Source organism: Aethalodelphis obliquidens, unplaced genomic scaffold (genome assembly GCF_003676395.1).
Source record: "Aethalodelphis obliquidens isolate GAN/ISIS:26980383/991018 unplaced genomic scaffold, ASM367639v1 scaffold106, whole genome shotgun sequence".
NCBI lineage: Eukaryota > Metazoa > Chordata > Mammalia > Artiodactyla > Delphinidae > Aethalodelphis > Aethalodelphis obliquidens.
This window is the reverse complement of record NW_020838050.1, coordinates 51,163-78,389: the sequence shown is the minus strand read 5'-3', so window position 1 is coordinate 78,389 and position 27,227 is coordinate 51,163. Positions and strand designations below refer to the sequence as shown.

General features: G+C 34.0%; 1 protein-coding gene across 3 annotated transcripts in view; it reads left to right on the top strand.

Annotated features, from left to right (window-relative positions):
* Positions 1–21,990, top strand: part of BRWD3 (bromodomain and WD repeat domain containing 3) — a 126,330-nt gene extending 104,340 nt beyond the window's left edge. For 2 of the 3 annotated variants that reach the window (XM_027096698.1, XM_027096697.1), the window contains 8 exons: positions 4,650–4,706; positions 5,797–5,937; positions 6,815–6,889; positions 8,234–8,383; positions 9,703–9,866; positions 10,227–10,324; positions 10,869–11,027; positions 15,661–21,990. In XM_027096698.1, the coding sequence (XP_026952499.1) occupies positions 4,650–4,706; positions 5,797–5,937; positions 6,815–6,889; positions 8,234–8,383; positions 9,703–9,866; positions 10,227–10,324; positions 10,869–11,027; positions 15,661–16,415 (1,599 nt within the window). In that variant the 3' untranslated portion in view covers positions 16,416–21,990. The remainder of the gene's footprint in view (positions 1–4,649; positions 4,707–5,796; positions 5,938–6,814; positions 6,890–8,233; positions 8,384–9,702; positions 9,867–10,226; positions 10,325–10,868; positions 11,028–15,660) is intronic. The other variant, XM_027096700.1, reaches the window with a different exon arrangement.
* The last annotated feature ends 5,237 nt before the right edge of the window (positions 21,991–27,227 follow it).

Genomic DNA, 27,227 nt, shown 5'->3' with positions numbered 1-27,227 from the left:
CCGGGGAGGGGGGGGGCGGCTGAGCCAGGGCCGGGGGCCCGGGGGGCCGGGGGCCTGGGGGTTGAAAGGGGGGGAAGCAAAAAAAAGAAAAGGCCCGGAAAAAAAAAAAAAAAAAAAAAAAAAAAAAAACTAACTATAAGCAGTGAAGCTGATTTCTGAAAGCTGGCTGAACACCTGCATCTTTTTGTATTAAACTCTTTAACCTATATGTAGATAATATATACCAAAAATGTAGTGTGCTACAGCCAGAGAGAGGTGGTCAGTCATCCTTTTTGACACAGTGGGTTTCTGTGATGAGAAATCAATACTCTATTTTCCAGCCCTTGAAAACAGGACAAAGCACTAATCAGTGTTTTAAAAGAATGGTTAGTTGATGGTAGTTTCAGTAGGGATTAATTTTCTACACAGTATATATAAAATTTTAAAGTATTTTATAATTTTAAACTTGAAAGTCTACATTTTTAGTACTTTAGTACTTTCATGGAATTGCTATTTGATTTCCTTTACGAAAATTTGCAAACATAAACCAGTTTTTCTTAATGAAATGGAATTAGTATTGTCAGTAGACCCTCACATATCTTATTTCCCCACCCAGTCATATCCCTAATTTACATTAAGCTATTTGTGACTAGAGGCTATGATAGAAGCAAAAACCAAGATAAAAGGCTTAAACAGTAATGAAAAGTGATAATTCAAAAATATTTAATGGAAAACAATTCATCCCAGGGATGAGTGACTCAGGTATGCTGGATTTTATTGCAGTGGCTATTATTGTACAGAGGTATTTTACATGTTTATATTTTCTGTACTGTTAATTCCCAGAATGGTAAATCTCCAGTGTTTTTATTTTTTTTTATTTATTTTTCCCCCGTGTTTTTAAATTTTACAAAAATGTATTTGACTATAAAATGTTGTAAGTATTATTGAAGTTAAATGTTATTTACATATTAAGGAAAACTCAGATATGCCAATTAGATATTATCCTCCTGAAACTAATGAAAAATTTATCATTCTTATTCCTAATATTTTCTCTGACCTTTCATATAAATGCATTTTGATTCAGAATTTGATGTAGCAAGAATACCTCCTCAAAGTAGCATTACTTGGATTAGAATAGGAAATTAAAGTAAAATGTAATTCAGCAACCTTACTTTTCCTTTCTTCCTCCCTCCCTCCCTCTCTCCCTTCCTCCCTCCCTCCCTCCTTCCCTTCCTTCCTTTCTTTCAACATTTAGGTTCTACTCTTTAAGTAAATTGCAGTTGTACAATACAGTGTTATCAATTATAGTCACCATGGTTTACATTAGATCCTTATATCCTCAGACCTTATTCATCTTCTAGCTGGAAGTTTGTATCCTTTTACCACCCTCTCCATATTCCCCCCCACCATCTGGTCCACCACCCAACCGCTTTTCTGTACTCTGTTTCTATGAGTTTGACTTTCCCTTTTTTTAAAGATTCTACATATGAGTGATACCATGCAGTATTTGTCTTTCTTTGTCTGACTTATTTCACTTAGCATAATGCCCTCAAGGTCCATCTGCATTGTCACAAATGGCAGAATTACCTTCTTTCTTAAGGCTGAATAATATTCCATTGTGTATATATATATATACCATATCTTCTCTGTCCATTCATCTGTTGACAGACAGATTGTTTCCATATCTTAGCTATTGTGAATAATACTGCAATGAACATGGGAGTACAACTTTATATCTTTGATATCTTGTTTTTATTTCCTTTAGATATATACCCATAAGTGACATTGCTGGATCATATGGTAGTTCTGTTTTTAATTCTTTGAGGAACCTCCATACTGTTTTCCATAGTGGCTGTACCGATTTACATTACTACCAACAGTGCACAAGGACTCTCTTTTCTCCACATCCTCGCCAGCACTTGTTATTTCTTTGTCTATTTGATAATAACCATTCTAACAGGTGTGAGGTGATATTTCACTGTGGTTTTCCTTTGCTTTTCCCTGATGATTAGTGATGTTGAGTGCCTTTTCATGTACCCGTTTGTCGTTTGGATGTCTCCTTTGAAAAATGTCTATTCAGTTTCTCTGCCCATTTTTTAATTGGATTATTTGTTCTTTTGCTATCAAGTTGTTTATATCTTTTGGATATTAACCCCTATCAAATATATGATTTGCAAATATTTTCTCCCATTTGGTATATTGCCTTTCATTTTGTTGATGGTTTTCTTTACTGTGCAGAAGCTTTCTAGTCTGATGTAGTTCCACTTGTTTATTTTTGCTTTTGTTGCCTTTTATTACCTTTGCATCTTGTCACATCCAAAAACATCATTGTCAAGACCAATGTCAAGCAGCTTACACCCCTGTGTTTTCTCTTAGGAGTTGTTTTTTTTTTGTTTTTTTTTTGCGGTACGCGGGCTTCTCACTGTTGCGGCCTCTCCTGTTGTGGAGCACAGGCTCCAGATGCACAGGCTCAGCGGCCATGGCTCACGGGCCCAGCCACTCCGCGGCATGTGGGATCTTCCTGGACCGGGACACGAACCCGTGTCCCCTGCCTCGGCAGGCGGACTCTCAACCACTGCACCACCAGGGAAGCCCTCTCTTAGGAGCTTTATGGTTTCATGTCTTACATCCAAGTCCTTAATCCATTTTGAGTTGTGTTTAATGTATGGTGTAAGATAGGTGTCCAGTTCCATTCTTTTGCAGGTGGATATCCACTTTTCCCAGCACAATTTATTGAAGAAACTATCCTTTCCCTATTTTATATTCTTGGCTCCTCTGTTGTAAATTAATTGACCAATATGCATGGGTTTATTTCTGTGCTCTATTCTGTTCCATTGATCTGTGTGTTTTATGTCAATACCATACTCTTGTGATTACTATATCTTTGTAATATAGTTTGGTATCAGGAGGTGTGATGCCTCCAGCTCTGTTCTTCTTTCTCAAGATTGCTATTAGAATTCTTTTATATGGTTCCATATGAATTTTAAGATTATTTTCTATTTCTGCAAAAAATGCTGTTGGAAATTGTGTTGAATCTGTATATTGCTTTGAGTAGTACAGACATTTTAACGATATTAATTTTTCCAATCCATGAGCATGGAAAAAAATTTCCATTTATTTGTGTATTCTTCTGTTTCATCAATGTATTATAGTTTTCAGTGTCCAGATCTTTCAACTCCTTGGTTAAATTTATTCCTAGGTATTTTATTCTTTTTGATGCAATTGTAAATGGCATTATTTTCTTAATTTCTCTTTCTGATAGCCCATTATTAGTGTATAGAAACACAACTTATTTTTGTATATTGATTTTGTATCCTGCAACTTTACTGAATTTGTTGATTAGTTCTAGCAGTTTTTTGGTGGAGTATTTAGAGTTTTCTATATGTAATATTATGTCATCTGCTAACAGAGACAGTATTACTTCTTCCTTTTTAATTTGGATGTCTTTTGTTTTTCTTGACTAATTGTTCTAGCTAGGGCTTCCAATACTATGTTAAATAAAATAAAAGAGTGGACATCCTTGTCTCGTTCCTGATCTTAGAGGAAAAGCTTTTGGGTTTTTTTCCATTGACCATGAAGTTAGCTGTGAGTTTGTCATATATGGCCTTTATTATGTTGAAATAAAATCTATACCTATTTTGTTATATCTTTTGGATATTAACCCCCCAGGGAGTTTTTATCATGGATGGATGTTGCTCACCTCAGAATGGCACTCCGGGTTAGAATAGAAAATTAAAGTAAAATGTAATTCAGCAATTTTAGAAAGGGAAACCAATGGCTCATGAGCTACTTTGCTTTCTTTTTTTAAAAAAAATTTATTGGGGTATAGTTGATTTGCAATGTTGTGTTAGTTTCAGATGTACAGCAAAGTGAATCTGTTATACATATACCTATATCCACTCTTTTTTAGATTATTTTCCCATATAGGCCATTACAGAGTACTGAGTACAGTTCCCTGTGCTAGGCAGTAGGTCCTTATTAGTTATCTATTTTATATATAGTAGTGTGTATATGTCAATCCCAATCTTCCAATTTATCCCTCCCCCACCCTTACCCGCCTGGTAACCATAAGTTTATTTTCTACATCTGTAACTCTATTTCTGTTTTGTAGATAAGTTCACTTGTAGCCATTTTCTAGATTCTCTGAGGCATTACCAGTGTGCTTCACCATCACCAAGTTAATAGTGGTGTGTAGGCCTTGCCTCTTTGTATTAAAAAACTAACCCTCAGAGGGATACTTAACTGAATCTTATGTTTTAATACACATTCATATTTTCCCTATAGAAAAGAGATATATTTCTTGAAGTAGCAAAAGATTAATCATGAGTAATTCATGATTATAGTATATTAAATTATCATGTCATATAAAATAAGTTTCTTTAAAAAATACTAACATTTAGGTACAACTTTAGATACCAATCATTGTACTTTCCCCCTCATTTCCTATTCTGATTTAAAGAGAAACCTCATTTACTCTTCTTTTCCCAGTATATTTTCCAACTTGTATATAGCATGTAGGTGAAGTTTGGAGTGAGTCTCCCTCTCACCTTTGTTCTGTTGCCTGCTCCAATGAGGGAGTTAATTGTGATTATATTTGCCATTTCTTTGTAAATTTGTAAAAGACTGAATATAACTTAATATCTTCTCCCACTCTTCCTTTTTAATTTTAGGATACAGAAATGGTTGATTTAGATTCAGATGGTCCTGGTACTTCATCTGGAAGAAGGGTAAGTGGATAAATGAACTGCTGATAAGAAAAAAATTCAGGCTTCCTGTGTCAGGGATCCCTAAGACCAACTCCACATATTTGGAGAGTTGCTAGAAAGACTTATGGAACTCAGTATATATACTTGTTAACTCATCGCTAAGGTTTATGACAGTGACACAGTAAGGATACACAGCTGGATCACAAGGAAAAAGATACAGGCAGAGTCTGGAGGAATCCATGTGCAGGTTTCTTTATGTTCTCTCTCTCCTCTGAAGGGCCACACAGAGTACATTCTTTTCCCACAGTGAAAATGTAGCAACATGTGTGTGATTAGAGACTGATCTCCCAAAGAATTTATTGGGAGTTTGTTATGTAGACCCCATCTAGCTAGCACATGCCAAGATTCCAGACTCACAGAAAGCAGGAAAGCATAGGAAATGTACAGGAAAGTGAATGTTCAGCACAAGTGACATTCTTTGTACAAACAGTGTGGGCGCAGTAAACCACCTTTATTATTTAGAAAAGAGTTCAAGTACCAGGTTCCTAGATGCCAGTCAAGGGCCAACCTTATAAGCAAGCCCTGCTAAAGATAGCCTCAGGTCTGTTATGTTAACTCTGTTCTGCACACTTCTCCTCTATGATAATTAGACAAACATTTGTTGTATATAAGGAAAATGTTCCCTTTCAAATACTGAAACAGATTGTATAAAAAAGGCATCAAATAGTAAAGGCAAGAATATATTATGACCACAAAGGATTTACTTAAGAATATATATATTGTTCAATTGTTATTTTGAGAAAATTACAGTGCCGTTGTCAAATATTCGTAACTAGCAGCAAAGACTAAGGTATTAAAATTATTGACCTTGTAGATTTTCTTAAAATGAGAATTCAGAATGCTAGAATTATTGCTGTTTCTAAGAATATAATATCCAGTTTTTACTTGTTTATATTTTTGCCAGGGAGAATGATGTTTAATCTAAACTAAGAAATTTTTAAATAGCAGCTGCTCTATCTTATATAGATATATATTAACAGAGGAAGACAGGAAAAAATCAATGAAGACTTAAGGAAAGAGCTTTTAGATATAATTCTTTTAAAATCTACAGGTCAAATGCCGAGGCAGAAGACTGTCTTTAAAGTGTAATCCTGATGCTTGGAGAAAACAATGCACAGAACTGTTGGGCCTCATTTATGAACGTGAAGACTCAGAGCCATTTCGACAGCCATCTGATCCTCTTTCCTACCCAGTAAGTATAGTTATTTAACTAATTACCAATATGTAATTTCCCATAAATGTCCATGCTAAGTTCTAGTTAAGAGCCCTTTCCCCCCTTTCTTCCTTCCTTCCTTCTTCCTTCTTTGTTTGTGTATCTTTGAATTGTGAAAGTGTGTAGTGTGATTAGTCATGACTTTTTAAAATGCCTGACATGTACTTTGTAAATTACACAGTTGTAAACCAAATTTTAATCTAAACATCTTTGCATTTCCTTGCTGCTTTTATTTTGCCTATTTGTTTAATGCATTTTATTAACTTCTAATAAACTTCTACACACTGGAGACCCTTGATAACATATGTCAGCCCTATTTAATTTACAATAAATAAGTTATTAAATATGATCACTTAGAGTAATCAATATACCATATTACTTTTCATCAAAGATAAAAGCATGAGAACTTAAATTACAGGATACCTTTTCTAGGAGTATATCTATTTACATGTTGAATAACCTTTTAGTATAGATAGCAAATCTGTTTTAGCTTTTTCAGAAAAAAGGTACAGCAATATTTCAGAAATACATCAAACTATCCTCTGAAATTAGTAAACATCAATATTCTCTGCATAAACAGGTTTCAGTTGGGAAAAAATATTATTCCAATAAGGAACAAAATTACATTCGACAAAACGATTTGTTTTTGTAGGGGGTTTAGGTAGAATAAATTAGTTTTGTATTTTTCATGGTAGAGGAGAATGGTGAATGTAGAATTCCTTCATCTTAAATTATAGTTAGCAAAAACATAATTCCTATTTATGGATCTTTGAGCTTTAAATCATAATTGCATTGCAAGTCTTGATATTTTGTTATGGTGGTCTGGAAATACAATATATCTTCTTTACCCTAATAGGGCCATCAAGAGCAAGAGGGCGAATCCTCTGAGTCAGTTATTCCAGAACGACAACAAGATCCATCTCTTTGTGAGGTAGGCCTAGTAGTCTCTTAAAAGGCATATATGTTCTAGTTGTTTGTGTGTTGTTTTACTTTTTTAAATCCCCATACTGTAAACAAACCTTTTATAATTTATAAAGCTATTTTTCAACTTTGCTTACTATCTTTTTACCTTTGTTTGAGATTTTGGTTGTTTATTTTTTGTCTTTTAAACAACACATGCTCTGGAGAGTTCTTTGTAGCATCTGGGTAGATGTTTGTTTCTATAGTTCTAAAGCTACTGTAGCAGAGTAGAAAACATCAATTACACAACATAATTGTGTCTGTAACTGCAGCTGATTGTTCCCAGTGGGACTTTATTCAGCAGGCTGACTGGGTCTTTTGAGTTTTGGTCACTGTATTGCATGAAGTTCCAATATTTTTTCTCTATGAAAATCTTTGTTTCATAAGCCATATTATGTTGGAATACACTTTGGTTTTTATGATTTAAGCAAAAAAATTTAAGAAGATACATTAAGATCAACTGTGATTTCTCATACTTTGAAAAATACTTTCTCTTTTTATAATACCTTTCTTCTGCCCCTTCATCTGGCCCTTTGGCTTCTCTTTTGAGAGAAATGTTGTGCTTTTATTTCTTAATGATTCTAAGTAGGATGAAGGATCTAATATTGACTATGGTTTTCACTCCAGAACATGTTTATTATTGGTGGTTGTGGTATACATAAGTATAAATTTCAGATGTAATTCCATATGATAACCCTAGGAATATCTTAACTAGACTTGAAAGATTTAGATTAAAATAGAAAGAATCTTCTCCTACCCCTAACTAATAAAGATCAAACTAATCATGAATCTGAGACTGAAGACTTTAGATGAAGCACAAGTGTCACATTTATTTAAAAACAAAAAGATAGGAGAAAGGCACAAACATGGCCAATTTGATTTTGACCTTCAACTAATGACAGTTTAGGTAGAATGCCCTCATGCCAACTCCCTGGCACATTGCTCAATGAAAGTAGAAGATGGGATTATTCACACAGAATTAAATAGTTCCATGTCACAAATTAGCTACCTATTTCCAAGATATTCCCATCTATGTAGAGATGAAGCCAGTGGCTGTGGATTTTCTGTTCTGTCCCTTGAGAGAGTCATATGGTTTTCTATTGAAGGGTGAGGGCTAAGACCCTCCCACAGACCCCTGCTGTTTCCCTGAGCCACCAAAAGACCTCTATTAAATGGATGGTTTGGGACTACAAAGAGGTAACTGGCAGATTGAAGAGCAGTGTGTTTGTTTCATGATGATGCAAATCTCAGTCCCATTGTATTATGTAGTGTTGTTACTCAGCCTGTGTGTTTAATAACACATTCTTCTTTGTAGGATTGTCATGTTATAGACACTCCTATGGACTTCAGCACTGTGAAAGAAACTTTGGAAGCAGGAAACTATGGTAGTCCTCTGGAATTTTATAAGGATGTTCGCCAAATATTCAGCAACTCCAAAGCTTATACCTCTAATAAAAAGTCAAGGGTATGAAAAAAACAATATTAGGTGGATTAATTACCTAAGTGTTTAGTTATATATATCAGGCAATTTTCTTTCACCAGTTTTAAAATTGCTAAACAAGTATGTACTACCATTCTGTCACAGTTTCTAAAGTTTGATTCTCAGTACTTTCTCTGAAACAGTTTATTAAGCATGCATTAAAGATACATTTAGCATAGTCATTCTGAAATTAAGCCCTACTTCCTTTCTCCTACCTGCCTCTTCTTTACTCTTAAGTAATACCTGTATTTGCCAGAGAGAAGTCAAGGAAAGGAGTGGTAGAAATTTGAGTACTCTTTAATATGTCCAATAAATAATTTGATAAATAAAAGTGGTTGACAGGATTAATTTATATGAAATATTTAGATTAGCTCTGAATATTTATGTTCCCTTTATTATAACAAATTAGTGAACTATATTGGGAAATTATAACTGTTTATTCATACTCACATTTAATACTTTCTCTGTGTTTTGTCAGCACTTAAACATCTTGAGAACAAAAAAGTAATAATTTTTGTGTTTTCTAATCACTAGTAACTGATTAACTTTTAAATCAATTGCGCAGTAGGTATATACATGCTCACTTCCACTTCATATGAAATGAATTTTCACTGATTTCTGTACACATAATTTTTCACACTTGATTTATTTTCTACGTTTACATGTGTACTGATAAATGTTTGTATAATCTTTAAACAGTAGGTTTTATATTTTGAAGCCTTTTTAAAAATATATATTATGAACATTTTTCCATCTTATTATTACTCTTTGAAAACAGAAGAGTAGGTGGTTTTGTGTAGGTGGTTTTGTGTTGTTTAACCAGCGTCCTGGTGCTAGAGATTTAGGTTGTTTTTAGTTTTTCACTTTAAATGGATAATGCTGTGGCTAACATCTTTAACATCCTTGAACGTAATTATTTTGTGTGTGTAATTCTCTGATATTTCCTTAGGATAAATTCCTAAAGATGAAATTATTAGCCAAAGGATGTATATATTTTAAGGTTTTTGGCAAATATTGCAGATTGTCCTTAGAATGTTGTTCAGGTTAAAATACCCACTGGCAATGTATAAGAATGTTTTTTCCTCCCCTTTCCAACATTGTATATTATCTTTTAAAAATCTTTATTAATTTGTAGGTAAAAATGGTATTTTGTTTTAGTTCTTCAGGAAGAATTTTTCAAGTGTAAGAAGCACATATATTATGTCTGAAAGGATGATGTTGATATTGTTCAGGCATGTTTATAATCTGTTATTTTTATATAATTAAAGTAGTTGGTAAAACAAGACTAATTTCTACCTTTTCAGATCTATAGCATGACATTGCGATTATCTGCCTTATTTGAAAGTCATATTAAAAATATCATCTCTGAATATAAGTCAGCAATCCAGAGTCAGAAGAGGAGAAGGCCACGGTACAGAAAACGTCTAAGAAGCAGCAGCAGTTCATTATCTAGTAGCAGAGCTCCTAGGTATATTACATTGACATAACAGTTTAGTTTTCAAAGCATCTTGTATGTATTACCTCACTTCTTAAAGTTTATTGACTACTTTGAGGGAATCCAAGAGATTTTGTTGTTGTTAGAACTCTTATGCCTGTGTAAAGGTGGAGCTGGTAACCCAAAGCTTTTTTAAATGGATTTTACTATACCAAAACCTTTTTATTTTAATTTTAATGATTGAAATTTAACTTTGTCCTATTACCAATTTGAATTATTTCACTTAAATTATATTGCATTTCTTCTTTGCTTAGCTTAAGCATTTTGTATCATACTATCATAATATATTGCTAATAGAAAAATTTGTTCATTATTATATATTTTTACTTATAGTCCAAAAGGGAAACAGAAACAAATGAAGTTACAGCCTAAAAATGACCAGAATACCTCAGTGTCTTATGCCAGGACTAGCTCTCCTTTCTCATCTCCTGGTAAATATGTCTTTTGTTTTTGGTGTTCTGTATTTTAGTTTAACTAAAGAATATAGAAGAGGCAGCATGGTTTATAATGCAAGGAGCAGTGGATTTGGATGTATCAATAGAAAAATTGCATTTTATCCCCAGTTCTCTGTGGCCCTGGGTAAGACATTAGGTCATAGGACTTAGTTTCTTCATTTTTAAAGTAAAGGTGTTAAGACTAGATGAATTTTAAAGTCACTTAGTTTTAAAATTATGTGACTTTATGATTTTTAACATCTGTAATATCTCATACCACTCATCTATAATATACTTGCCAACCTAAGAGTTGAAGATTCATAATGTGGGGAGGTGGTTTTCTTGGACAAGTTTTTCTGACAAACTGCTTGAAAGCTTAATGATGTAATAAAACATTTGTTCTCAAAATATTCATATTTTCTTTAAACAATTTGTAATTTTGATGTTAGAGTGAAATAACTGAGATATAGTTTTAAAAACAGCCTGTTAAATTTTTCTGAAAACATAATTATGTTAACATTACAATCTTTTTAAATGTAAGTTTCAGATGCTGCTGAAGGGCTGTCACTGTATTTACTTGATGATGAACTGGATGGGCCATTTTCTTCATCGAGCTTCAGTGGATATAGCCGAAGTGGAAATAGCCATGACCCAGGGAAAGCCAAATCATTTCGAAATAAAGTTTTGCCGATTAAACAAGGTAAGAAATAAATATAGACAGGGCATTTATTCTTTGTTCCTTTATGATGGCAGACAAATCATTTAAAAGCTGATATATTTAGGTAGTAAAAATTAGCATGTTCTTATAGTTAATGAGGATTTCAATATTGTCAGACTTGAGTCAGATAGGATTTCATATGCAGATTTCCAAACATATCTTAGTCTTTTAAAATAAAATTTAAAATGAGTAGGGAGAAAAAACTAAATGAAGAGATCTTTCTCCAAGCACGTAAAACTAGACTGTTTGACACATTTAGGGCTTTTCATATTATTAAACCATATTAATAAGAGAGGAAAAAAATCCAAAATCACCTTTAAATAGGCCTCATATTTTTGGGGGCTACCCCAATTTTACAAAAGGGTTTGTGTTGAAAAGTGAGCCTTCCTTCAGTCAACATCCACTTCTAAAACCTTCCTTTGGTTTCCCAGTTATGTTACTCAGATATTCTCTTCCTTCAGGGGCCTGCTGTCTCAATAATTCAGGGGTTTTCAGACTGTTCTACCTATTTCTGGGTAATCCAAAGAGGTACTTCAAAAATACTCAGAAGAGCTTTCTCCTTTCAACCAGAGCAACTCTGTTTTTTATTTCATGTGATGAGCTTTCATATAACTTTTATTTGAAGAAAAATTTTCACTGCTTAAAAAGAAATCCCTGACCTAATAATTCATTATCAGGTACATCCATTTTGGACTATGTCTGAGGGCATCAGTTATAAATACTGGAAGGTTATTGTTGTCATGCAGACTTTCTTCTTATACTTAGTCCTATGTTATGGACCCTGAGCATGTTCACAGAAAGTTCTAATATGTTCATCTATTTAAAGTTTGTGAAGAATGATTAATATGCTTTTATAAATATCTTTATTGGAATATATATTTCTATTTTATATAAATTTTTAATGAAAGATTAAGTAGCTTATCCATTGTTATTGAAGTATCAAATAACTTAAAAATAGATGTTCTAAAGATATATTTTATATCAGTTATGTGAGAAATATTGAAACTTCAGATTACTTTAAAATAATTAGTGCCTTTATTTTTCCAATTTATATCTTTACCCTCTCCTCTGATCCTGCTGCACATTGCATACTCATGGCACTTCTCTTTTTGCCCTTTCCTTCACTGTCAAGCTTTTAGAAAGAATAGCTTATACTTCCTACCTCTATTTTCTTTCCATCTAAACATTCCTTTATGCTTTGTAGTCTGGCCTCTGCCCATACCACTCTCCAAAAGCTTTTCTCCCCCGAATCACCAGTAATCTTCAGTGACCAACCAGTCCTTTTCTTAGTCCCCATCTCCTTGATCTCTCTGTATCATTGCATGCTATTGACTACCCCCTCTAGGAACTCCACTGCCTGGCTTCTATACTCTACTGATCCTATATCTCTGTTTCTCCTATATTTCTATATTTTGTCTTTTCTTTGGCCTTTCATGCCTCCTATTTGCAGTTTCTCACTTTTTTTGTCCTCTACAAATAAAGGAATTTAATAACTACATCTATCATCTTTATGCTGATGACTCCAAATTCATATATCTAGCCCTAATATCTCTTTATTCTACCAGTCTCATTTCCAGTACTTCTTAAAAAAATTTCCCTTGAGTGCTTATCATCCATTTTTATGTTTCAAGCTTGCTTCTTTTTTTTGCACTCACTATTTTCGTTAATGGCACCATCATCTTCTGAGTCATCCAACTTAAAATCTTACAGTGTTCTTTGACTCATCTTTTATCCCTCATAAGTGTCAGTTGCTAAGTTTTGTGAATTCTACAACTTTTAGTATCACTCAAATCTCTTGCTACAGTTTGTATTGCTATCCCCATAGTCTCTAGCCTAGTATAGTAGTCAACATGGGCTGTCACAGCAAGACACCACAGATTGGCTTAAACAACAGATATTCATTTTTAGCAGCTATATTGAGATACCATTTGACATATAAAAATTGTATATATTTAAAGCGTACAATTTGATATTTTGATATACATACACACCATGAAATGGTCACGACAATCAAACTAATTAACATATCCATCACCTCTACATAGTTACCGAGTGTGTTGAGAAGATTTAAGGTCTATCCTCATAGCAAATTTCAGGTATACAATACAGTATTGTTAACTGTAGTCACCATGCTGTACATTTGATATCCAGAATAACTGAATCTTTGTACCCTTTAACCAACACCTCCCCATTTTTCTTCCCTCCATCCCCTGGCAACCTCCATCCTACTTTCTCCCTCTATGAGTATGACTGTTTTAGATTATAGATATAAGTGATATCATGCAATATTTCTCTTTCTGTATCTTGCATATTTTGCTTAGCATAATGTCCTCCAGCTCCATGCATGTTGTCGTAAATGGCAATATTTCCTTCTTTTATCCATTCATCTGTGGAAAGACATACAGGTTGTTTCCATGTCTTGACTGTTGTGAATAATGCTACACTGAACATGGGAATACAGATATCTCTTCAAGATGCTGATTTCAATTTCTTTGGGTATATATCCAGAAGTGGGTTTGCTGGATCAAATGGTAGTTCTATTTTTAGCTTTTTTTAGGGAACCTCCGTACTGATTTCCATAATGGCTGTACTAATTTACTTTTTCGCCAACAGTGTACAAGGGTTCCCTTTTCTCCACATCCTCGCCAACACTAGTTATCTTTTATCATTTTGATATTAGCAACCCTAACAGGTGTGAGGTGATATCTGATTGTGTTTTTGATTTACATTCCCTGATGGTTAGAGATGTTGAGCACCTTTTCATATACCTACAACAGACATTTATTTTCTCACAGTTCTGGAGGCTCAAAATCCAAGATCAAGGTGCCAGCAGGGTTGGTGTCTGGTAAGGGCTTTCTTCCTGGCTTGCTCATGGCTACCTTCTCCCTGTGTCCTCGTGTGAGTTTTTTCTTTGCATACACAGACAGGGAGAACAAGTGAGCACTGGTGTGTCTTTCTCTTATAAGGATATAGGCGAGTCCTGGTGCATTAGGGCCCACCTACCCTTATGATTTCATTTAATTTTAATTACTTCCTTAAAGGCTCTACATACAGTCATATTGGGGGTTAGGGCTTCAGCATATGTATTTGGCGGAGTGGAGTGGGCACACAAAATTCAGTCCATAACACCTAGACTATTAGACTAATCTTGTAATTGTGGTTACCATACAACCCTACTCTTTGCTGTCTCCAATTTTTCCAGTCCACTCTCCTGTTTTCCTCCTACCTCGCTTATCTTTGCCAATTGTTCTTTATCTTTAAATGTTGGAATATACCAAGTCTCAGTCCTCAGCCACCTTCTCTCTCTTTACTTGCTCTCTCAGTGAGCTTTCTTATTTCTCTTTACACTAAATGTTATCTCTTTACTGAAAATTTCCAAAATTATATCTCCAACTCTATCCAAGTCTCCCCTGAGTTCTGGACTGGTATATCCACTTGCTTTTTTTCTTTTTCAAATGTCTTGACTTGGATTTCTAGTAGTATTTCTATCTGGAATCTTGATTTTTTCTTTCCACCAGATTGCCCAAACCTATTCTCCTTCATTGTTCTCTAACCTAGCAATATATCTCTACCATTCACCAAGTTACTCAGGCATAAAACCTAGGAGTTGATCTTCATTTTGTGCTTAACACTTGACATCAAATCCATCAGCAATTTCTGTCAGTTTGAACTATGAAGCTTGGTTCTGGTAGCTCCCCCAGAAGGAAATATTCTAAATCTAATCACTTATCATCACCTCTATTGATACATCTCTCATCATCTCTTACCTAGACCATTGCAATGTACTCCCAACTGATCTCTGTTTTCAGTCTTGCCCTCCTATATTCCATTCTCTATACAGCAACCATAGCACTCTTAAAAATGTAAATCAGATTCTGTCATTCTCTAGCTTTAAAACTCTCCACTGGCAGTCATCTCCTACTACTTCTTATTTTTCTCTTCTACTCTAATTATATGGGGTTCTTGTTTCCTTCAGTGGAATGTTCTTTCCCCAGATCTCACTTCATTCAGTTCTTTTCTCAAATACTGCCTCAGCAGAAAAGTCTTCCCTATTTAATATACCCCCCATACATATATTCACACTCTTTTTTTTTACCCACTTTTCTTTTTCTTTATAACCCATATTAGTACTTGAAGTTATATTATCTATTTGTTTACTTCATTGTCTATCAGGGTTTCCACACTAAAATATAAATTCAAAGGTCAAGGACTTTGTCTCATCATTGCCATATTCCAAAGTCCATACAATGCCTGGCAGATAGTAGGTAATCAATAATATTTGTTGAATGAATGAATAAAATTATTCTGATACATGTTCCCAGATTATTCCATCTAGAGTTCAAGCCCTTAAAATTTCTACCTAGCTATCTCACCACCCATCATCCCTCTACACTCCCCCCATCCCCTGCAAAAAGCAATCAGATAAAAATTAAAACCTTAGTATCTTTCATTTCAAACAGGTTTAAATTCATACTCCAGCACTCTCCATGATTTTACCCCATCTATCTTTGGGCACCAAATGTATTTTGATAGACTTTTAATTTTACTTTTGAACCTAAATAACCATCTTATCAATGTCAAAGCTTAACTTTAAAAATTATTCATCTTGATTTAGATCACTCCCTTGATGGACCCCTTACAAATGGTGATGGCAGAGAGCCCCGGGCAGGAATCAAGAGAAAACTACTTAGTGCATCAGAAGAAGATGAGAGCATGGGAAGAGAAGAGAAAGAGAAAAAAGAAACAAATGAGAAATCACATTTATCTTCCTCAGAGAGTGGAGAGTTAGGATCCAGTTTAAGTTCTGAAAGTACCTGTGGTTCTGATTCTGACTCTGAATCAACTTCCAGAACAGATCAAGATTACGTAGATGGAGACCATGACTATAGCAAATTCATACAAACTAGGCCTAAAAGAAAACTCAGAAAGCAATATGCCAATGGAAAAAGAAACTGGAAGACGAGAGGCACGGGAGGAAGAGGCAGATGGGGCAGATGGGGTAGATGGAGTAGAGGAGGCAGAGGAAGAGGAGGCAGGGGACGAGGCAGTCGAGGAAGAGGTGGAGGTGGCACGAGAGGGAGAGGGAGAGGGAGAGGAGGAAGAGGTGCCTCTAGAGGAGCCACCAGAGCCAAACGTGCACGTATTGCAGATGATGAATTTGATACTATGTTTTCAGGACGTTTCAGTAGACTGCCTCGAATTAAAACAAGAAACCAAGGCAGGAGGACTGTTTTATATAATGATGATTCTGATAATGACAATTTTGTGTCCACTGAAGATCCTCTAAATCTTGGTACATCCAGATCAGGCAGAGTCCGTAAAATGACAGAAAAAGCCAGGGTTAGCCATCTCATGGGATGGAATTATTAACAGTTAATAAATTTAGAATAATTTTAAAAATTTAATGGCCTTCTACTGCAGGGAATTTACCAGGAAATCTACAAAGCAAGTTGTGTGGGGACTTCTGCTTCCTTTCACATTGGTGCTTTTCCATTATGCCAGTATACATTTGTTTCAAGACTTTTGATCTCCACACTTCATTTGTTCAAACAAGCCTTACTCATTAGGCCTTAAATTAAAAAAAAATCTACACACACACACACACACACACACACACACACACACACACACACCACAGACACACTACAGATTTACTACATGAAGGGAGCATTCAGCTTCTTAAGAGTAGCATGACATTTTTATCTCAATGGAATATCCCTCTTTTGCTTTTGTATCACAGAAGTATAGCACCTTCTTACAGAGTTTTATATAGTTTGTTTTTGCCATTTTGATTCCTGTACCAGTAATAATAACTTTTGCACAATACACCAATCCTAAAGGCAGCTATTAAATGTTTACAGTTTCTATATTGTAAGAACGATCTGGATTATTTTACTCTTCCCAGGCCAAACTTTCATGAATTGTACTGAACTGAAGTATATATTTATACTACAGTTTTTTTGGGGGGTGGGGGATTCTTAATATGCTTTTCATTGATTTGCTTAATTCATGTTAAAGGTGAGAAAGGGTTGGTGCCTTGTAAATATGTAGCAAATCTTTGTGGTGTGTCCTGATGTGTGCATTAACTTTATTAAAAAAGGAATACTTGAGGTATCAATCTAGACAAGGTGCCAAATGCAAAAGTTTCTTGCATCCATTTTCTTTTTCCTATTATATTTTATTGCATTAATAGAACTTGTGTAGCTTAAAAAATAACTTAAACATTTGAAAAATCCTCATCCACAAATAATAACTTAATAGTAGCTCAGCTACCTCTATTAACTACAACTACTGGAAACATTAAGAAAAATAGACGCTGTTATTCATTACTAAGGAGAAATAGAACAAGCTTGGTAGGAATGAATACTCATAAGTTATAAGCTGAGAGGTTAATAATTGTATTGGCTCTCAAATTAATAGTTGTAATTAACAAACTTTCTTTAGTATGCTCTACCTTATTAGGCTTTTCTTAGAACATATTTGTATAAGTAGACTTGATCTACTATTTATGTATCTCTGCTACCACTTACTATTTAACAGCTGTGAGTGACTAGTTTTGAATTTTAAAATGTAACACAGCACCTAGTTTGAGTTGGAATGTTTTGGCTAGCTAATATTTTGAATCAACTTTAATAGGGTTCTGCTCATACCATTCCAAAGGGTTCTTCTGTGATAATCTTTCAGAATAGAACCTGGTTGTACTGCACACTGACATTTTGAGTCATTATTTTATAGATTAAAAAACTTTAAACCGTATGGTCTTGTTTACAGCAGTAGAGTGCACATGGTTCCGTAAGTGAGCTTGAGTTCCAAGATCAATTTTACTCCTCAAATTTGAGAGATTGCAAATTCGCTAATTCATTAGATTCTTAGATTTTTTTGAGGTGAGAAGGATAATATTGATCTCTGTTTTTGTAGCAACCGATTTGTTGCGCATAGATCAGACTTGTGGGATAAAAGAAACGTTTTAATGTATGCTTAGTAATCCCAGGATATTTCCTAAGCTAATGTATTTGTCTCATGCTTTCAATCATTTCATGCATCTGAAAATCCTTAAGTGCAGAGGAAGGAGTACACACAAAACTTTGCTTTTTTGGTTGGGTTGGGTGGGGGTTATTCTCGGACTAACATCTTTAAGCAATTTTCACTTGCAGTAGAAATGATGTTCAGGCTGTAAGAAAGTATTGTGAATTAGTATTGTGAATTATTAATGGAACTAACTTCTGTTACTGGACAGTAGATCAAGCTGATTTTTTTTTGTTGTTGTAGTCTACTTTTCACTAAACCAAAATTACTTCTGGTTGTAACTCAGCTGCCACTTTTAACCATAATATAGATTCAAAAACATTCATGTTTAAAACTCTACATTTGATTTTTGCTAAAATGTACTATTTTAGTTATTCATATCTTATACATTTAGACTAAATTTGTGCCTGTGTTTTCCTGGAATCAATAACACTTTGGCCTACCCTATTCAAAGTAACATAGTTACTTAAATTCATGGATATACTCAAATGTGTGTCATGTGTATCGTTTTAGTGTGAAAAAATTTTTTTGACATTCTTCTATGAAGAGCCGACCTCTTGAAATGTAGAAGAATTTCCATTTGTGTGATTTAGCTATCTCAAGCTTTATTTATAATTTATTTTGAAAAATAAAAATGGCACATTTATTTCCCAAACGTCAAGATTTTCTAGGTTTAGATAATTAGAATAATAAGGCTGAAGACATTTTTAAGCATATTTTATATGTAGTGAGATACTGTGAAAATACTAGTGAACAGCATTTTGCTGTGATATTGATTTCAGTTATTAGGATTTAAAGTTAGTCACCAGGGTATGTTAGATGAGCATAGTTATCATTTATTACAAAACAAACAGATTGTTTTCTGTTTGCATGCAAATTATTTTAATAAGTGTGAAAATAAAAGTGGAAGACAGTATTTTTACTTTTATATCTGGACTCCCCCCCCCATTTATACTTTGCTTTTTTTTGTAATACCACCTCCTGTGAATGTGTTGTAATTTATATCGCATTGATATTTTATCACTTTAATTTTTTAGAGGTCCTTAAAACCTAAATAAGATCTGGGTTTAGCCATAGCAAAGAAAGTAGGAAATGAGCTAAGAATTCTGAAGAAAAGTCTAAATCTTAAATGAATTGCTAAGAAAAAAACAGTTACATTTAGGCCCATGAGACCATATACATGTACAAGCCTATTCTTATGCTAGATATTAACAGTCAATGAATTGTAATATTTCTCATGAATGCTAATAATGTTTTAATTTCCAGCTTTAAGATCCTAGCATGTGTATCTGTTTATGAAAACAGAATTGTGTGTTTCTTCTATGGCTTGCTGCGTGTATCTCTTCCAGCAATAGGATGCTCTCCAAAACATTCACTAGCCTATTAATGTAATGACTAGATATGTTTGTGTGTGTGCACATGGGCGTTCGCGCCTGCGCACACACACACACATGCATAGGTCTATATGTAGATTTTTTTCCCCAACTTGACACGCTTTATCTCAGACATTAAAAAAATGTTTATATGGAAGACAGCTGTTTTCACTGTCTACCAATTTATTGCCTCTGTTGTAAAGCGCTTAGCCTGTATATATACTGCTTGATCATCCATATCATTATGCCTTCTAGATAAACAATCTAGGTTTTGTCGTGTACATGTGTCCTATTTTTTTAAATCTAATTTGCCCTTCTTTCATGTGTTTCTTTGTCTGTTTCCCTTCCCAGAGATCAGGCTTGTGCTGGAATTCTACTATACAGCACTTTGTTTACCCAGAGGCTAAGAAACTGAGTAAAATTAATAAATCTTATTCTGCACAACTGTGTGCGCAGATACCTAACTCAGCCTTCCAGTACTTTGAAGTAAATTTGAGTCATTTATCTTTGTTGTTGTTTTTCTTGTAATCCTAGGTTGTCATCAGACAATAACAGAATGATTAAAAGAGAAAGATGTGAATGCTACTTCTAGCTTTTTGATAAAAACATTTTTGAGCATTTTTCAAAATCTGTATGTTGTGGTAGTGATAAAATTAAACACCCTTATTACTTGCTCATATATCTCGGGAATTATTTTATGCACATTTACCAACTGGTACTTATCTTTAAAGTTAGAATTTTCTTTTTTTTAAGCTGGAATTTTCACATCCACAAAAAGACTTACATCCTGTATAATTTTCAGTATACTTTGATATCCAGCCTTTTAAAAACTTACCAACATTTCGAGTTCTGAAATAACTAGTTTATTTCTGGGGGAAGGAATGGAACTTTCAACATTTAAAGTTCATTGTTTTAAATGTTAACTCCATCCCCAACATCTTTGTGTTACATGAGGGTTTATGAAAGTTATATTGAAAATAGAATATTCTAACATGGTTTTTAAGGCTTGTTTTAAAAAACAGTGTGAAAATATTTTCATGCTTTTTTGCTTTTCACCTCTCAGTAAAGTTTCTCTACCAAGTTTAATTTACCAAATTTAACAAGTTTTGATTAAATTCTAATTATGAGGTTAAATTATTTTCATGGTGCTATATTTTGTATAATATGGATTGCGCTCAAATTTTTTGACATTTATTTCTTATATAGTCTTATCCTTGATTATTTCCTTTTCCATCATTTCTCTCCTGCTTGCTTTTATCCTCATTTCTCTTTCTGCAATGAAGAGTGCACCTAATTTAGCAAACTTCAACAAGACTGGCAATTTATGATTCATTGATGGAAGAAGTACAGTAGAAAGGCCCTGCAGTTTAGAGTTAAGGTGTGTTTGTTTATTTATATGTATGCCCATTTGTTATTCTTATACCTATCTTAATTAAATTTAGAATATGAGACTTTGACATAAAAGCATTGTAAGTATTTTCTAAAAAATAAAACTATTGATACGTATTAAAATCGCCATTGGTAATTGACTTTTAAAATCACATACAAAAATATTTAGAAACACAGTTGGGAAATGTGTTTTTACATATACCACCAGATACACATTAGGCAGTACTACAAATGTTAATTCTTTAAACAATACTGTGGTGATGGCAATCAATAATTTATTTCTTTGTCCTGTAACTTATCATCCTTGTCTTTTGTAATCCCTTGCAAAGTATTAACAAAACTGTACTTTATGTTTGTTCTTAGTATCCATAAATTTTAAGGTAGAAAATCATTCAGTTAATAGTTGATGTGATATTGTATATGGACAAAATGTCCATTAAACTAAAATTCAGTAAAGAAAGGTAAACTAAACTGGCTTGGTTTATAAAAGATGTTTTGTTTGGCAGTTATTAGTCATTATAAGCAATTATCTTCAAAGAAAAAAAACTGAACTAATTTGTTGCCATTCTTTATGGGATGTTTACAATAAAATTCCAAGTTGTTTGGAATCAATTGCACTCTTGCTGCTTTGTGCCTCAACTCAGGTACTGGAGGTAAATTAACAAATAGAAAGAAATATGGAGTTACCTTTCCATTATCCAGCTTCAGAGACTGTAACATGTAACTCTTAGGCCTTTCTTGTCTTTTGTCATATAATATTCTATTATTGTTATTATTTTAATTAGAGAAACTAGGGCTCTTCTTCCTATCAAAGAAAATTAAGGTGTTTGTTTTTTTTTCCTTAGTTGTTGCAGATATTCTTTGGGTCACTTTTAGGTAAAAATATGTTAGCATTTTAAATGTGGGCTGCTTGGTGCATTAAAAAACAGCCTGCAAATCTTTATTCAACATTTTGTTTTGTAGAGAGAGCTCTTTGAAATGAATAGATTTCTAATGTGTTTATAGCTTATAAGTTTTAACAGCTGAGCTATGAATCTCTGGCATTCTTATTTATAGTAAAATTGCCCACAGAGGCTTAACTATATTATAAATGGTGCTTTAATTCAATGTAAATGAAGAAGGGAGAGAACTAAGGTGAGAGGTAACTTTTAAGCCAGGAACTGAAGGCCGTAACAAGAACATCCCACTTATGCAACTAAATGGTTGCTGAGAATTTTCTTCCCAGTGGTCAGAACTCCATTTGGTTCAAGGTAAGTAAGCTGGCTAAAGACCCAACTGTATGTTTCATACATATACTGTCTGTTTTGTGTATTTAGAATTAAGAAATAAGGTATTTAGCAAAAATATCACCTTTGCCTTCTGCCATCATATCCTATGGCTATGAAAGTAGTCCACATTTTTGCAATATTTGGAGATTTAAGTGGAGATGCATTGTTTGGTATTTGTGTATAGTTGCTTGATTGGTTAAAGATAGCCCTCTTTAAAGATATAAAAGTGTACATTAAAAATTATTAATTAGCAGGCTCTGATGTTTTCTGACTTCACCTGATAGGTTTTTTTAAGATAGAAAAAGTAAAGAATTTTTATAACAAAATATTACAGCAGTATTCAGAAGAAGATCCATTTTTCTTTCTAGTTGGGAAGGTCAAGGACAGAGTGCTCTCTACCCTCCTCCTCAGTTATATGCCCCTGACAATTTAAAGCTACTTTCCAAAAATGTACAAAATAAATTGAAACCAATATATTGAGCCTGTGAGTTGGTTTTCTTTGGATATTTAAGCCCGTACACCTAAGTTGCTTTCTTAGGTCTTTTATATAAATAAAGGACTTTTTAATGCTACAGATTGCTGGTAAACCAAATACAACATTAAATAAAATGAACATTTTATGGTGTCAGTGTTTTCTTGAAGTGTTGAAGAAACATTTTTTCTTTCTTCTTTCCTTTCTTGGTAACTTTAGTATGTTTTTCCTTTGCCAGCTGTGGCAATTGCCTTAATAAAGTTACCTCTTATCTGTCGATTACAAACATCTAATAGATAATTCTGTTATTAATTATTAACAAATTAAATCTTAATTTGACATTAGAGAACTTTTAAAAACAACTTTCTGAAGTTAGTATCCTTTCATTAATTTGTAAATTTTGTATAGTCAGATTACCTGCTCAGCATCTTTATTATTCTCTTAGAGAATAAGTTTTATAGTAAATATATGAAGAAATCAAAACATTTTAAATTGCTTGATTTAGATTACTAATATTACTTGGTGGGACTTATTCATTTTAGGAATTTTTTTGTGATTGATTTTTGTCATGCTACTGTTCTAAGTAGTGTTTTTATAGCAACATGTTAACTTATATTTGAAGTTTTGTTTATTCTGTCAAGTAATTTAAGGCAGTAAAACTGTCTGAAGGTGATTCTTCCTTTTTTCTTTTTAAAAAGCTTAGAATATCATGTTAAAATGAAATTTTCAGCCCAAATTATAAATAGCTCATTTTTTAGGGGATTTTTTGTTATGATGGGTATTGTTCATCTGAAACATTAATAATGAAATACTGGTGGTTCTGAATTGTTTCTATTTGTTAAACTTTAATTTACAAATTATAGCAAACCTTGTATACAAGAACATAAGTGTTAATTTTGTCTAGTGTGGTCCTATGGAGCAGAAAATATCATTTGATTGATCATAGTCACATTGCCTTTCAGTTTCGAAGGTTGCTGTTCATTTTTGTTGTAATTGTGTTGAGTAGTTACCATGATACAGAAAAATAGTTATTAAGGCAAAATAATAGTTCAAGTTTATGGTAGATATATTTTTACTCTCCAGTTGCCTCAAAAATATGACCGGTGAATACAATAAGTTTTCAATGCCGTCAAAATATTAATCTTTTATTGCTTTGCTTATAATTATTCAAGCAGAAATTTCCAGAGAACAATCTGAGATAATGAGTTACATTCTTTTTCCAGATACATATGGGGATCACCTTCATAGAAGAAGATATTTACCACCAGGAATTTGTAGCCTACATTCTTTATATCAATGATAAGAGGTGGCTAAAGGAAGACTAGTCTATTCCTTCTCAGATTTGTTTATTTGTTAATTTTATTAATTCAGTCAACATTTATTAATTAATTTCAACATTTACTGAGTACTTGTTATGTGCCAAGCACTGTGATTTTTTAAAGAGCTTTGCAGTTTACAAATTTCATCTTCAAATATATTCTCAAACACCAGAATGATACTATCAGTCAATTCCATTTTTCAGATCAGAAAAAATGAGTTTCAGTGAAATCTAGTAATTTGCCGAATATTACATGGCTAGTAAATAGAAAAGCCTTGATTCATCCAGAATATCTGCTTCCAGGTTTCTAGTCTTAGCTTTTATATCTTATTAATGGGGTGATATTTGGTTTCATTTTCCTTTTTCCCATGGTCCATGAAAAGAAGACTCCAAAATCATGCAATAAGTACTTTGAAGATCACATTTCTTTTTGCTTATATCTAAGATCATTTAATAAAGAGGACATTATGATGTGGGTCTTTATGCCTCTTAGTACTTTTTGGAGGTGTTTAATTAGGAACTAAAAGTTTTAAAGATATCAGATTTGTAAGTATAAAAATGAATGGAACTCAAAGTACATATCTTATGCATAATTACACAAAGGTAAATATCCAAGAAAAATGTAGCAAATTTACTTATATCTTATTTTGAGGATTAATTCTGCTAATAATGTACACAAGTGTCCTTTACAGTGCATGATACAAAATTTATCAGTTACTGCTACCTTACACACTCTGTGCTCTCTTGCCAGCTGCAAAACCTAGAACTTTTTTCCCTTCTGAATGTAAATGGTTTCTAAGTACAGTTCTCAGAGAATATAGCAAGGTTCCTGGTCTAAGCCATGGTTTTAATTTAGTTTAGGGTTTTGTTTTGGGCTTTTTTTTTAATAGTCCTTGAATTACTTCTGAGTTTTACTCATTTAATTTGCCACTCTTCCCTTGCACCCTCATTTTAAAAAATTTCCCTAAATCCAAAATATCTAGGGAGAATAGAGTGTTTCAAAAAGAAAGCATTTACTAACCTATCTTTCATATACCAATCCTTCTTTGGTATCATTTTAATGATTTGGATTTTTTTCCTAGGTAAGACTTTGGGGCAGGAATGGCATTTGGTGGGTTTCAAGTAGCCATATAAATATAGTAAAACGGAATTTGAACCCCTGCTAACTTGAAGTTTATAACAATTTTTATTCATTTATTTTTTTTATTTTTTAATTTATTTTTGCGGTACGAGGGCCTCTCACTGTTGTGGCCTCTCCCGTTGTGGAGCACAGGCTCTGGACGCGCAGGCTCAGCGGCCATGGCTCACGGGCTCAGCCGCTCCGCGGCATGTGAGATCTTCCCGGACCGGGGCACGAACCCGTGTCCCCTGCATCTGCAGGCGGACTCTCAACCACTGCGCCACCAGGGAAGCCCTTTATTTATTTTTATAACAATTCTGTTACAGTTTATGTGGTTATTAGGGGAAAAACTTCAAGTAATTTAACTCAGAACTAATGTCCTTTGTTACATGGTAAAGCTCCCCTCTTTATTCTTAAGTAATGGGATTTTGCAATGGGTTTTGAAAAGCCATTAGGACTGCCCAAGTTGCATTTGGTTCATGGCATTTACATTGGTCTCATTCATATTTCACAATGCCACATTTTCTCTTCTAACCACTTTCCACTCATTGTCATCCAAGGAAGAGAAATGTTGGTTTTTAACAGATTGACTGTTGAGTTCTTCTTTCAACAAAGATTGCTGTAAAAATCAAACAGAAAGGGAGTTGAAAATAGAGGATTAATTTTCTCTGGGGTTGTTGCCTAATTTCTAGTAAGTCAATTCTGCTTTATTTTTGGCTTCAAAATAGGAGAGTTTATTTTTCTAGTTAGGTAGAGAAAGTCAGGTTTGGCTCACTGATTATATCTACATTAATCTTTGCTTATATTAGGAGAATATAACCTAGAAATCTGGCTTGGGGCCTTGTGCTGTGGTTGTACACCATTCTGTGGCCTGGCCTGTATGCTTTACATGTGTTTTGATGGAAGGAGTCTGACTTTAGAGTCAGGTACTATGGTTATGGTGGAGGGTAAAGGGAGAAAGGAAAGCTAAGGGGAAACTGATACCTCTCTAAGATCCATTTTAACTAGAGGAGAGAGAGGAATGGGGTTTGGAGGGTTAATGAGGAATGAAATCCTCTAGTGTTCAGGATTTGGGTGTTGATGCCTTCAAGCACAGCAGTCTCAGAAACAGGTTAGGGGAAGCCTCACGTGATTTTTTTTTTTTGAGGGGATGGGCTGTAAAGGGATTGCTTGTGATGGTGGGATTTTAATGTCAGAATTGATGGTATTAGCAATAATAGTTAATTTCTTGAGATCTCAGTGCTATTAAGAAGGTATTATTAGCCCTATTTTGCAGATGAGGAAACTGGTGTGTAGAAAAGCAAATAACTTGCCCAAGATCACGCTGCTAATAAATGGTAGGATTTACCCTCAGATCATTTTCCAAAGTCTGTATACTTAACTATTATTACACATGCCACTTCCCACTGGTCTAGTTTTAGCCTTAGATCTGTCAGAGACTTACTGAGTGGCTTTGGCCAATTCCCTTTTCTTCCTTGGTTTCTGTTGTCTTTAGCTATACAAGGCTGAAGTTGATCACTAAATGATTTCTAAAGTCCCTATGATTTTATTCTCTTAATTTTTTTGCATATCCTTTATGCATCTTCCTTATCTCCAAAACATACTTTCATTGGAGTCTTGATTTTCTTAGAATCTTGATAAGCCTTATACTCTACGGATTAAAGTTATTCATTTAAAGACAAATATCCTATCTGAACTGCTTTCGGATGTTTCAATTTTCATAAAGGAAGGCTTGCAGAATGCAATTTAAGTGTAAAAAAGGAATTAGAAAGATTAACTTCTAGCCTGACAATGGAAGGAGCTCTTCTGACTCACTTCTCAGTGGAACTGGTGAAGACCTCTGGAAATGTAAAGACAAATGGCAAATAGAAAAAAAAAAAAGTCTGTTCAAGAAAATCTATGAAAATTCTGCAAGAAAGGTGAGAATCTATGGTATTTGAACCAAGACCAAGGCTGTTCTCTCCTTACCCCATCCCAGGTCAGCAAGGCAGAGACTACTCTAGACTGCTACAGCCAAAAACAAAGGCTCTCTATCCCTCCAGATCCCAGGCTAAAGGCTTTCTTCCAGGTAGGAGCAGGATATCAACATTTCTTATCCTTCCCCCAGCTGTGTGTTACTGAGACTAAGTCTCAATGAAGTTGACAGGTGGGGGCTCCCTTTTTCTTCCCAACTGCCTCTCATGGTATGGAGGTTCTGCTTTGGTAGTGTGGGCTGA